Source organism: Rhinoderma darwinii, chromosome 6 (genome assembly GCF_050947455.1).
Source record: "Rhinoderma darwinii isolate aRhiDar2 chromosome 6, aRhiDar2.hap1, whole genome shotgun sequence".
Taxonomy (NCBI): domain Eukaryota; kingdom Metazoa; phylum Chordata; class Amphibia; order Anura; family Rhinodermatidae; genus Rhinoderma; species Rhinoderma darwinii.
The window spans coordinates 72811155-72824634 of record NC_134692.1 but is presented as its reverse complement, the minus strand read 5'-3'; the positions used below and the strand labels follow the sequence as shown (position 1 = coordinate 72824634).

At 40.9% G+C, this 13480-nt stretch overlaps 1 protein-coding gene across 2 annotated transcripts in view; it reads left to right on the top strand.

Annotated features, from left to right (window-relative positions):
- GLS (glutaminase) overlaps window positions 1-13480 on the top strand; it is a 413780-nt gene that overhangs the window by 166223 nt on the left and 234077 nt on the right. For both annotated transcript variants that reach the window (XM_075829939.1, XM_075829940.1), the window contains exon 10: window positions 1483-1549. In XM_075829939.1, coding sequence (XP_075686054.1) covers window positions 1483-1549 — 67 coding nt within the window. The remainder of the gene's footprint in view (window positions 1-1482; window positions 1550-13480) is intronic.

The following is a 13480-nucleotide window of genomic DNA, read 5'->3' as shown; positions in this document are numbered from 1 at the left end:
TTCTCGCTTTCTCCCTATCTTCCTTATTTCTTAATGGTTTATTTTCTCTAATATTTTAGCTTTTTTTGGTACATGCACGTTATATCATGAGAACATTTCTAATTGCTATTGATTAACTTTAAGTATCTATTTATGCGTTTCTTGTAGGTTTAAAATTCAATAAAAATTTATTGATATATTTGGTATCGCCGAATTTGTAACGACCTGAACTATAGAATTATCACGTTATTTATCTAGCACAGTGAACGTTGTAGAAAAAAACTAAACTGAATACAATGCCAAAATTGCTGGGTTTTTCTCTATTTATCCCACCTCCCAGAAACAGAATAGAAAAGTGATAAAACAAAGTTGTATATACCCCAAAATGGTACTAATGAAAACTAAAAGTCTCCACAAAACAAACCCTTTATAGAGCTCTGCTGATGGAAAAATAAATGGGTCTTGGAATGCGACGACACAAAAACATATTTTTTTAAAGTGTTTTTATGGTGCAAAAGCAGTTAAACAGACACTGAATCACAAAATAAAGTTAATGCGTCATTTATACTGCACGGAGAACGTCTTAAAAACAAAACCCGCAAAACAATGGTGGAATTGCAGTCCCCCCCCCCCCCCAAAAAAAAAAAGAAGTTATACAAATACATATGTATCCCAAAATGGTGGCATAAAAATAATTTAACCCTACAAACAAAATAGCCCTCATATGGCTATGTTAATGAAAAAAAATAAAAATGTGTCCTTCCGGCCAAAAGTGACTGCGTCCTTAAGGGTTTAAAGGGGTTTGCCTACTAAAGAAAGTGATGGGATATCGTTCGGATATGACATTACTCCCTAATCGATGGGAAACCACTGCAATCCTCAAAATGAAAGGGCCATAAATCTTGGTTAAGTGCTTTGGCTCCTTCACTGATATTTCCTGCACAGCGATCCTCCTTTACCTAAATGGAGCTATGTTGTAGTACCCTGCCCAGCAGGTGGTCGGACCGTCATTAGAATGTTGTGACAACATTTTAAGATGGGAATACCCCTTTAAAGTTTCATCTTAAAGTTTAGGATTTAAATCTTTTTCAATTTTTAATATTTATTTTTGCTAGCTTTATGCTGCTGTTACTATAAAGTAGTAACTTCCTTTAACTTGTAAGGGCTATGATTTTTAGACCACAGTATCAAGAAGCACAAATGTTGCAGACAATTTAAAGTTTTGGTTTGAATGACATCACAATCACATTAGTAACAGACCTAAAACTATTGCCTTTATTTGACACACACATTTCACAAATTATATATAAAAAAATACACATAATGTTTTAACAGCTCCATCCCTACTTTATTCCTTAAATTATTACAGAATTTTAATATTTTGTCAGTTCGATTACAGACACATCAGTATTTCTTATTAATGTTCTAAATCTTGAGTCCTCTATTTTGTACAGGCTATATTTTTTATTTTATTTTTTAATAGACAATTATGTTTTTTTCTAGGTTCCAGTCTGAGAGAGAAAGTGGAGACCGGAATTTTGCCATTGGATACTATTTAAAAGAAAAAAAGGTTTCTATTTTTTTTCCTTTCTTCGTAATGCACTCAAAAGTATATATATTTAAAATATATTTTTGTACAATGATTGAAAGCAAGCAAATTAAATAAATAGGGCCCTGTTCACATCCGCGTTCGGGTTCCGTTCATCCAACCTTTCCGTCAGAGGAACCAATGAATGGAAATGTTAATGCTTCGGTATCAGTATGCTTCCGTTTGTTTCCACTCTGGAAAGTTTCCATCTTTTTTCACGGAAACAATAGTACTCTCAACTGCGCTATTGTTTCCATGAAAAAAAACCTGAAACTTTACGGAACGGAAACAAACTAAAATGGAAGCATTACCATTCAAATCAATGGTAATGCAAATGGAAGCTATAGTTTCGTTTCGGCTTTCCGTTCATCGGTTGCTCTGATGAAAAGTTTAAACGGAACCCATGAACAGAACTTGAATGCTGATGTGAACAGGCCCTAAGTGGTATATTACTTAGCAATAGCAGCCACACAGACCAAACTATGTTATTTGTTTTTTAAAAAGACTGTATGATACATCTAATCACTCATGATGTGAACTACACAAACGCCTTGAGCATAATAACACCGTCAAATAATAATTTTGAAAAAACAAATGCTAAGATTGCTTTTATAATGTACTGCCATTCCGTGATCAAACCCTGTTTTGGATTTGTGTATCACTCTGGCAAGTTGCATGCTTCCTATCACTAAAAAAGCAGTTCACCGCTACTATGTAGGCTAACACAACTGATTGTTTTGATAACAAAGATATCACAGAACCTAAAATTTATTTTTTATTTGTATATAAGTTGTACAAATTTTTTTAAATGATAGGGAATTAAAATAAGACTTTTACCAAATTTTCGCTCGGGGATTACTGTTTTTTGTCTTTTTTTATTAAAGAGACACAGCTGGTATAGAGTCTTACGCTTCATGGGAAAAAGTATGCAAATTATCACTCCTCCGGAAAAAGGAAAATTATCTCTTAGTCGAGGAAGCTTCCCTGCAAGTCAATTTCCAGCCCATAGAAGAACCTTAAATCACGACTAAGGATTATAGCAAATCCAGAGTCTTCTACAAAAGAAACCCATCTGTAGCCAGCTGTTTCAGGAGTTTTTCCCCTCGTCCGTACAGAGCAGGGTGCTGGGTGCCATCGGGCGCCATTGGTGTCTGTTATCCAACTCATCTGGCGCTTCTGTTTTTCTTGTTATTCTGTTCCTGTGACAGAACAGAATAACAGTTAAACCACACGACCTTGCACTTGTATCTGCTGCCCACATCGCAGAAAGGTCCAGTAATGACACAGCTGCTGCGGTAAAGGGTTTCCGACTGTTCACAATACTCAGACAAGAAGTCTCACTGTGCACGAAGTGTCAGCTCAGTTCTTAAAGAGACAGAGCCTTTAGCTGTGTATTAAAAATGTAAGTCTTTAATTTTCTTAATTATATGTATGTGAAAAATGACTTATATTATTTTCTACTATGACTTCATGAGGCTTCCTCAGAATTTGTATTTCTATATGAAGAGTAAGGCGTGAATTAAACACAACAATGAATGTCCAGATGTCACAGGGTGGAACTAGGGCTTTTAAAATAAAGGGAGAGTGCTGCTGTGACCACCCAACTATCAATAGAGGCAAAGTTGGGGCTTTAAAGGGAAAGGATAGGGCATTACAGGGACATATTTTTAACACATTTACTGGAAACCTCCCGACCTATCACAAAGCCAGGCATTGCTAATTTGAGCCAATTTAGGCTTTCATTTGCTGTTTCGTTTGAATCACACTATACACTTTATATTTTTGCCATTTTCTTTACAACTTATATAAAAAAATCAATGTTATGTTGTAGGTTTTGTGATATCCAAGTATCATGTTTGCCTGCTTACAGAGTGCTGGAGGAAAGAGGAGCTCCCTACTGTGTTCTTTCATCTTCCCACTGTTAGATGTGGTGTTTAGTTTTTCTATTTCTCCAAGCTGTAACACTTGTGAAGGTGCCAGCAAGAAGCAGCTCAGTCCCATATTTGCAGTTTATTCCCTCACCCCAACATGGTTCCCAACAGCAGGATGCTTGTCTTCCTTCTCTCTATGCTGCATCAATGTGTCCAGTCCAAACTAAATATGAGCAGCATAATATTGATAGCGATGTCAGCCAACGTCACAAATCTTGCAACTTCCTAAAGTGACAAGGTACAAGAACATGACCGGCATCCCTAAGGAGCCAAAGCACCACAAATGTTTAGCATGTGGAGGGTGGAATTTCACCATGTACTATTCTCCTGAATACTGTTAGGACCCTGTGCATTACTTGAAAGAGTACCAGGCAGTACATGAGTGAAGCGGAGAGTGTGTCTATTTCCACAAATGTAGAGCAGCAACATTGCAGTGATCTATAATCATTGTGAACAGGGATCTCACCATACTTGCTGTAATGACTGACAACCAGGCAGACACAGACTAGATAAGGTTTATCAAAGCGGGAATTATTGAAGAAAAATAGAAGGTGCTTTTCCATCAGCAAATAAAGTCCAACAGACAAAAGTTTTTCTAAAGCAAATTATATCAAAACAGGTCCTTTTACTTCAGCAAATTCAATTCCTACTTGCGTTTAGCTTCAAACAAGTAGGATATAACATGAACTCTCACCCTGTAAGTAGCCATAAGGTTATGTTCACACGGCAACGCCAATTACGTCTGAAATTACTGAGCTGTTTTCAGGCAAAAACTGCTCCTGAGTTTGACGTTTTGACAAGTGCACGTGTATTTCGAGGCGTCTTTTACGGACATAATTGGAGCTGGTTTTTAATGAAAAACGGCTCCAATTACGTCCCAAGAAGTGACATGCACTTCTTTGGAATTTTGGAGCCGTTTTTTCGGGCGTAATTTGAGGCTATTTACATCCGTAAATAGGGCGTGTGAACATACCCTTAGGACCAGGTCATTGTCTGGCAGTAGTTTGTTCCAGTCTCACCAGCAGATCTCAGCTTTTTCCTCATTCCCACTGCTTACAGGCAGCTTCCTTTTTATTTCATTTTCAGAACCCGACCTAGACGTGTAGTTCAGAAGAGTAAAAAACCTGGAGTGTAGTACAGAGATGGCCATCCCATCCAATCTTTATAGCCACTCCTGAATCCCAGACCCTAGAATCCGCCTAAATAACACTCTTAGCAACTTATTGTTGCTAAGCACTAAATCTTCCTGTATCTCACGTACCTACCATCCATTAAGCACAACAATCGGTAAGTAAGCAGAAATTAATAAATAAATGCATACTATTTCCGGGACCAGAACTAAAAAGAATGTGAACTAATTTATACAAAATATTGTGATGTTCATAGAAGATTAGAAAAAATACATAAAAATCACAGAGTCAAAAACATTTTTACAGGTAAGGCTATGTTTATACGGGGTATTTTGCCGAGTTTTTTTAATCGGAAACCGCTTCGCAAAACTCTGCAAAAACGGCCCGAGAACGCCTCCCATTGATTTCAATGGGAGGCGTCGGCGTCTTTTTACCGCGAGCAGTAAAACTGCCTCGCGGGAAAAAGAAGCGACATGCCCTATCTTCGGGCGCTTCCGCCTCTGACCTCCGATTGACTTCAATGGGAGGCAGGAGAAAGCGTATTTCTCGCTGTTTTATGCCCGCGGGCGAAAAACGGCACGATAATCGCCGCGAAAATCGGCGTGCAGGGAGAGGAATATCTGCCTCAAAGTTCCAAACGGAATTTTGAGGCGGATATTCCTCCCCCAAAATACTCCGTGTGAACATAGCCTAATACTGACAAAAACAATAATATTAGTAATCTTCTATGAACATCACAATATTTTGTATAAATGAGTCAACATTCTTTTTAGCTCTGGTCCCGGAAATAGTATGCATTTATTTATTAATTTCTGCTTGCTTACCGATTGTTGTGCTTCTGTTCCGTAGTGTTACTCCCCCGTGCGATGTTGCTCCCGTTATCTTGTAAGTTTGCGTTCCATTATGCGGCTCGTGATCCTGTTTTGCCCTAATCGGCCAGTGTACAATCTGCGTTACCTAGTTACCAGGGATGCTTATTCAGTGTTGCCGTACTGCATTTACCTTCTTTTTATGGACCTTCTTCCCTGGGGGCATTGTTCATCTCGTTTCTTTTCCGTTTCAGCATGCATTATGTGAGTACTCATTTAGGCTATGTTCACACGGGGTATTTTGCCGAGTTTCTTGACGCGGAAACCGCGTCGCAAAACTCGGCGAAAACGGCCCGAGAACGGCTCCCATTGATCTCAATGGGAGGCGTCGGCGTCTTTTTCCCGCGAGCAGTAAAACTGCCTCGCGGGAAAAAGAAGCGGCATGCCCTATCTTCGGGCGCTTCCGCCTCTGACCTCCCATTGACTTCAATGGGAGGCAGGAGAAAGCGTATTTCTCGCTGTTTTATGCCCGAGGCGCTCAATGGCCGCGGGCGAAAAACAGCGCGAAAATCGGCGTGCAGGGAGAGGAATATCTGCCTCAAAGTTCCAAACTGAATTTTGAGGCAGATATTCCTCCCCCAAAATACTCCGTGTGAACATAGCCTGACTCTCTTCATTATGCAAATCTGTTTTCGTTATGGTTTGTATATAAAAATCTTTGTTTTTGTTTTAACAGGTTCCCGACCGCTGGCCGTATTTATACGGCCAGCGGTCAGGGTCTCTGAAGTCCGCCGTATAGACTATTTACGGCGGCACTTCAGAGACTGTGCACGCGCGATCGCGTGCACACAGCTCTGTGCCCTGGCTGTTGCTAACAGCCATGGGCACTGGGCAGAATGTCAGGGGCCAAACTTTTGGCCCCTGAACATGTGATCGCTGTGACAACCAATCACAGCGATCACATGCATTTCTGCATAGAAAACAGTGTGCACGCGATCGCGTGCACACAGCCCTGTGCCCACGCTGTTACCAACAGCTCTGGGCACTGGGCAGAGTATCAGGGACCAATCTGATGGTCCCTGAACATGTGGTCGCTGTGAAAACCTCACAGCGACCACATTTGTTTTATTTTGACTTTTCTGGCAGTAAATCTCCTGCCTCTTTTCTTCTCCTCAAACATTGTTTCAGTTTGAGGAGAAGAAGAGACTCGGGAGAATTGCTGCCAGAAGATTACAGTTACAGTTACACAAAAAATACAGTTACACTCTAAAACATTCTCTGTATAGATAGATTTCTATCTATCTATACAATCTATCTATCCATCTATCTTTTTTTCTATATATCTACCTTTCTATCTTTTATTCTATTAGAATAGGCAGGTAGGGAGTATATAATGATATATTTATCGACATATATATAATATATATAGCAATAGCGGTTTATTTTTTTGTTAGCGGTAGTGTAGATATATATAGCAGTTAGTTTGTGTGTTTTATATAAAAAAAAAACAAAAAAAAAACAATTTGTTTAGTTAGTGTTAGTGTTAGTTACGTTATGGCGAGGAAGTTGTTTAGCGCCGAGGAGGCATACGCCATGCTGTGGTCTGAGTCGGAGACCGCATCAGAGATGGCGTCCGAGATGGAACCTGTTTTAGGTAGTGACGATGACAGCGTCACTTCAGGTTCATCTTCAGGGGACGTTGTCCCTGATGCAGTTGAAACTGCAGAACTTGAAAGCGCAGGGCCAAGTAGCGCTGTAGCACGGGACAGCCTGGTCCCTTCAGTCCAGGCTCTTGTATGGGCACCTGCCCCATCTTTTGGGCCTAGAATCCACGGATTTACTGCCACTCCTGGCATAACCGTGGACAATACACATTTTGTCCAAATGGATTACTTCCATTTATTTATAACGGACGACATCCTAAATCAGATTGTCAACGAAACAAATTTATATGCCACTCAATATATAAGGCAGAAACCTTCATCCACCCATGCCAGAGATTGGACGCCCACCAATTTGCTGGAATTAAAAAAAAATTTGGGGCTCACCCTAAATATGGGTATTGTCAAAAAGCCCTCCATTAGGTCTTACTGGTCAACAAGACCCGCCCAAGCCACCCCAGTATATTCTGCAGTAATGCCCAGGTCTCGTTATGAGACAATAATGAGGTTCCTCCACTTCAATGACAACGCACAGGCCCCCCCAAGTACCGATGCAAACCGGGATCGGTTGTTCAAAATAAGACCGCTAATAAATTCCCTGAATAATTTATTTCTGCAACTCTACACCCCTGAGCAGAATGTAAGTGTGGACGAATCCCTCCTCAACTTTCATGGCAGACTTAGCTTTCGCCAATATCTACCTTCAAAAAGGGCAAGATATGGCGTTAAGCTCTACAAATTGTGTGAAAGCGGGTCAGGATATACCACCGCCTTCAGAATTTATGAAGGGCGGGACCGCACAATAAATGTTCCTGGATGCCCCCCTGATCTTTCTACCAGCAGTAAGATCGTGTGGGAGATAATGCAGCCTCTGCTTCACAAGGGGTACCACCTGTACTGTGATAATTTTTATTCGAGTGTGCCCCTGTTTAGGCATTTGCATGCTGCAAGGACTGGGGCATGTGGTACCATGCGCAAAAACAGAATTGGTTTTCCACAGCAATTAGTGGGGAAGCGCATGGTAAAGGGGGACTCCTGTGCTTATGCATCTGAAGAATTGCTGGCGGTCAAGTTCAGGGATCGCAAAGATGTGTATGTGCTAAGCACGATTCATACCGCAGGAACAGTGGCAGTGAGGGAAAGGGGGGCAACATCGGACAAGCACAAACCAGTGAGCGTGTCCGAATATAACAAGTACATGGGGGGGGTGGATTTAAGCGACCAGGTTTTACAGCCCTATTTAGTAAAACGCAAAACTAAAACCTGGTACAAAAAAGTGGCCATTTATTTGTTACAGGTGGCCATCCACAACTCATTTGTGCTCTACAAAAAAAAACAGAGGCAGAGACACATACCTGGATTTCCAGGAAAAAATTATTGAAGGCCTCATTTTTGATGTTCAGGACACCCGAGAATGCCCCCAGTCTGAGGATGTCACGCGACTGACTGAAAGACACTTCATCAGTCGGATTCCCCCAACACCAACCAGAAGCAAACCTCAGAAAAAGTGCCGCGTCTGCAGAAAAGACGGGCACCGCAAAGATTCCCGATATTTCTGTCCCTCATGTCCCTCACAACCAGGCCTGTGCATTGAGCCATGTTTTAAAAAATACCACACTGTTCTGAATTATTAGATTTTAGTTAATTCGTTGAAAATATATTTGCCCTACATTACGTTTTTATTTTTCCCCTGATTTTACTCCAAGGGTGAGGGAGGGAATGGGTGGGTGGGGGGTTGATGTCATGTTTGCATATTCTCTAAAGTTCATCTGCTGGAGGGCTCCATTTGCATAAACCTGCAATTTCTTATTTTAGAAAACCCCAAAAAATAAATTCCCATTATACCCCTACATGAATATTTTGGGATTTCTGCTTCAAGAGCAGATATTTTGGAACTGTTATAGAAACTCTGTTGAGTTTTGTAAAACCAGCTTTGAAAAAAAGCGATATGTGAAATAAGCTTCTTCTATCGTCCGCCCTCCTACTTCTCTATGTGATAAATAAGACACACATATTTGGTATCCCCATGCTCAGGAGAAGTGGAAGAATGTGAAAGGAGATGAATTTTGGCCGTGGTCTATGCCGTGTGTGAAAAATGCTGGTATAAACTGACGCATTTGCTAAAAAATTGCTAATTTTATTTTGATCCATCTTATTCAAGAAACTTTCAGAAGAAAACTGGACTGTCTAAAAATATGATAAACCCCTTGAAGGAAACCTTGTGGGGTCTACTTGCGTGAATGAAGTAATTTATGGGGTGATTCTAATCTTTCAGCAGCATTAGGCCCCCCCAGAAAACAGTATGCGGCTATAAAATCAAGTGCAGAATTCCTGGACCGAAAAGGCCAAAAAGCCTCCTTTTATGCCAGGCCCTGGCACATGCCCGTGAATAAAGCACACATATTTGGTATCCCCATGCACAGGAGAAGTGGAAGAATGTGAAATGCGATGAATTTTGTCCGTGGTCCATTTTGTGTGTGAAAAAGCTAGCATAAACTGACGCATTTGTTAAAAAAAAAGGTAATTTTATTTTGTTCCATCTTATTCAAGAAACTTTCAGAAGAAAACTGGACTGTCTAAAAATATGATAAACCCCTTGAAGGAAACCTTGTGGGGTCTACTTGTGTGAATGAAGTCATTTATGGGGTGATTCTAATGTTTCAGCAGCATTACGCCCACCAGAAAACAGTATGCTGCTATAAAATCAAATGCAAAATTCCTGGACCGAAAAGCCTCCTTTTATGCCAAGCTCTGGCACATGCCCGCACAGTGAATAAGGCAAACATATTTGGTATCCCCATGCACGGGAGAAGTGGAAGAATGTGAAAGGAGATGAATTTTGTCCGTGGTCTATGCCGTATGTGAAAAATACTAGCCTAAACTGACGCATTTGCTAAAAAATAGCTGAATTTTTTTTGTTCCATCTTATTCAAGAAACTTTCAGAAGAAAACTGGACTTGCTAAAAATATGATAAACCCCTTGAACGAAACCTTGTGGGGTCTACTTGTGTGAATGAAGTCATTTATGGGGTAATTCTAATGTTTCAGCAGCATTACGCCCCCCAGAAAACAGTATGCTGCTATAAAATCAAATTCAAAATTTCTGGACCGAAAAGGCCGAAAAGCCTCCTTTTATGCCAAGCCCTGGCACATGCCCGCACAGTGAATAAGGCACACATATTTGGTATCCCCATGCACGGGAGAAGTGAAAGAATGTGAAAGGAGATGAATTTTGTCCGTGGTCTATGCCGTATGTGAAAAATACTAGCCTAAACTGACGCATTTGCTAAAAAATAGCTGAATTTTTTTTGTTCCATCTTATTCAAGAAACTTTCAGAAGAAAACTGGACTTGCTAAAAATATGATAAACCCCTTGAAGGAAACCTTGTGGGGTCTACTTGTGCGAATGAAGTCATTTATGGGGTGATTCTAATGTTTCAGCAGCATTACGCCCCCCAGAAAACAGTATGCTGCTATAAAATCAAATGCAAAATTCCTGGACCGAAAAGGCCGAAAAGCCTCCTTTTATGCCAAGCCCTGGCACATGCCCGCACAGTGAATAAGGCACACATATTTGGTATCCCCATGCACGGGAGAAGTGGAAGAATGTGAAAGGAGATTAATTTTGTCCGTGGTCCATACCGTGTGTGAAAAATGCTAGCATAAACTGGCGCAATTGCTAAATTCTTGCATTTTTTTCCAATTTTGCCCACTTTAGAGAAAAAAATAAAAATGATATATACTGACAAATGCCACTAAAACAAAGCCCTATCTGTCCTTTAAAAAGAGTGTAAAATTCAAAGATGAACTTTATTCACCTGCTGAGTTATAGTCATCTAAAGAAGCGCATAGCAAAATTGTGAAATTTGCTCTGGTCATTTAGCTGTAAAACAGCCTAGTCCTTAACCGGTTAAGTCATCATTTTAAAACGGTTATTTAACACCTATTGTTGTGTATTGTAAACCAATGAATTAGTAATATTTTTATTGTGCTTTAGTAACCATATTATTATCTATGTGGTCTTTAAACAGCGTACGTGTAATGATGGGGGTAGGGAAACAGACAAGTGAACCCTAATCTCCCCGCCACTCAGTCCCTGCCTACTTGCAACGACCCGCCCTAGGCGACGGGGTACAACTGGGCGACGGTCCCTACGCTCAGTAAGTGCATGACAGACAAACAGACAAGGGTACACAGAAGCTAAGGGAAATGGGGCAGTTGCCCACGGCAACACCGTGAGCAACAAGAGTGGTGAACGAGCCGAGACAAACCAGGAGTGTAAGAGGTACCAAACGCAGAGCAGGAGAGTAGTCAGTAAGCCAGGGTCAGTATGAAGCAGGGTCAAATAGTTCAGAAGCTGCAGCAGGGCCAGGAAACCAAACGAGAAGAATCACAAGCAAGGAGGAACAGGAAAGGCAGGTATAAATAGACAGAGGGCGGGAACTAGCTCCGTCTGGCCAGGCTGTGATAGGCTCTCCCACTCCTAAGCCTGCCATCCTGAGTGGTGGAAGATGGAGTCAGTCTCACAGACATAGAAGCAGGTGCAGACTGATTACCTATGGGCGTTGACACAGAAGCTGTGCCTGGCAGATCCTTTACAGGACGTTTACATAATGTGTTTCTGTTGACCTCTGACCCGGCCCTTTGGCGGTTCTTTTCTGTTTTGTAATATTCCACATGTGGCCCTCAGCGGCGTAATACTCTAAGTGCATCGTTCGCGCTCAGCGACGGACTATTACGTCGTGGGAGTAACGGCCATTTCGGCCGTCCTCCCGACAAATGCAGGAGCTGTGACAGCTGCTTTCTCGTACAGCAGCTGCCGCAGCTCCTACAAATGGGACCGATCGCTGTGTCCCCGCTGATTAACCCCTTAAAAGCCGTGTTCAATAGTGATCACGGCTTTTTAGGGGTTAAGCTACAATCGCCAGCCTGCTACACGATAGCGGCTGGCGATGGTAACTATGGCAACCGGACACCAAACAATGGCGTCCGGCTATGCCATTGACGGAAGCCTAGTGGGTCCTGATGAAGTCAGGACCCACTATGCTTGCTGTCAGTGAGTAGCTGACCGCTCTAATACACTGCACCACGCATGTAATGCAGTGTATTAGAATAGCGATCAGGGCCTCCTGCCCTCAAGTCCCCTAGTGGGACAAAGTAATAAAGTAAAAAAAAAGTTAAAAAAAGATGTGTAAAAATAAGAAAATAAAAGTTTTAAAAGTAAAAATCCCCCCTTTTCCCTTATCAGTCCTTTATTATTAATAAAAATATATAAACAAACAAATAAACTATACATAATTGGTATCGCCGCGTCCGTAACAGCCTGAACTACAAAATTATTTTGTTATTTATCCCATTCGATGAACGCCGTAAAAGAAAATAATAATAAACCGTACCAGAATCACAATTGTTTGGTCACTTCACCACCCAAAAAATGGAATAAAAAGAGATCAGAAAGTCACATGTACCTAAAAATGGTGCTGATCGAAACTACAGTTCGTTACGCAAAAAATAAGTCCTCGCACGGCTTTATTGATGGAAAAATCAAAAAGTTCTGGCTCTTAGAACATGGTAACACAAAAAGTAAACGATTTTTTACATAACGTATTTTATTGTGCAAACGCCATAAGACATAAAAAAACTAAAAACATATGGTATCACCGTAATCGTATCGCCCCGCAGAATAAAGTGCATATGTCATTTATATCGCACGGTGAACGCTGTAAAAAAAATAGACTTAGTAGAATTGCGTTTTTTTAGTCACCACGCCACTTAAAAATAGAATAAAAACTGATCAAAAAGCCGCATGCACCCCATGAAAACTGCAATGAATTCCTCAAGGGGTCTAGTTTCCAAAATGGGGTCACTTTTGGGGGTTTTCCACTGTTTTGGCACCACAAGACCTCTTTAAACCGGACATGGTGCCTAATAAAAAGGAGGGCTCAAAATCCACTAGGTGCTCCTTTGCTTCGGAGGCCGGTGCTTCAGTCCATTACCGCACGAAGGCCACGTGGGATATTTCTCAAAACTGCAGAATCTGGGCAATAAGTATTGAGTTGCGTTTCTCTGATAAAACCTTTTGTGTTATAAAAAAAATGGTATAAAGAGGATTTTCTGACAAAAAAAAAATATGTAAATTTCACCTCTACTTTGCTCTAAATTCCCGTGAAACACCTAAAGGGTTCATAAACTTTCTAAATGCTGTTGTGAATACTTTGAGGGGTCTAGTTTCTAAAATGGGGTGTTTCATAGGGGTTTCTAATATATAGGTCCCTCAAAGCAACTTCAGAACTGAATTGGAACCTAAAAAAATAAATTAATTAGGCAATACTTCGCTTCTTACATTATACTGATAATGAGCCGTGCCCACACCGAGATGACC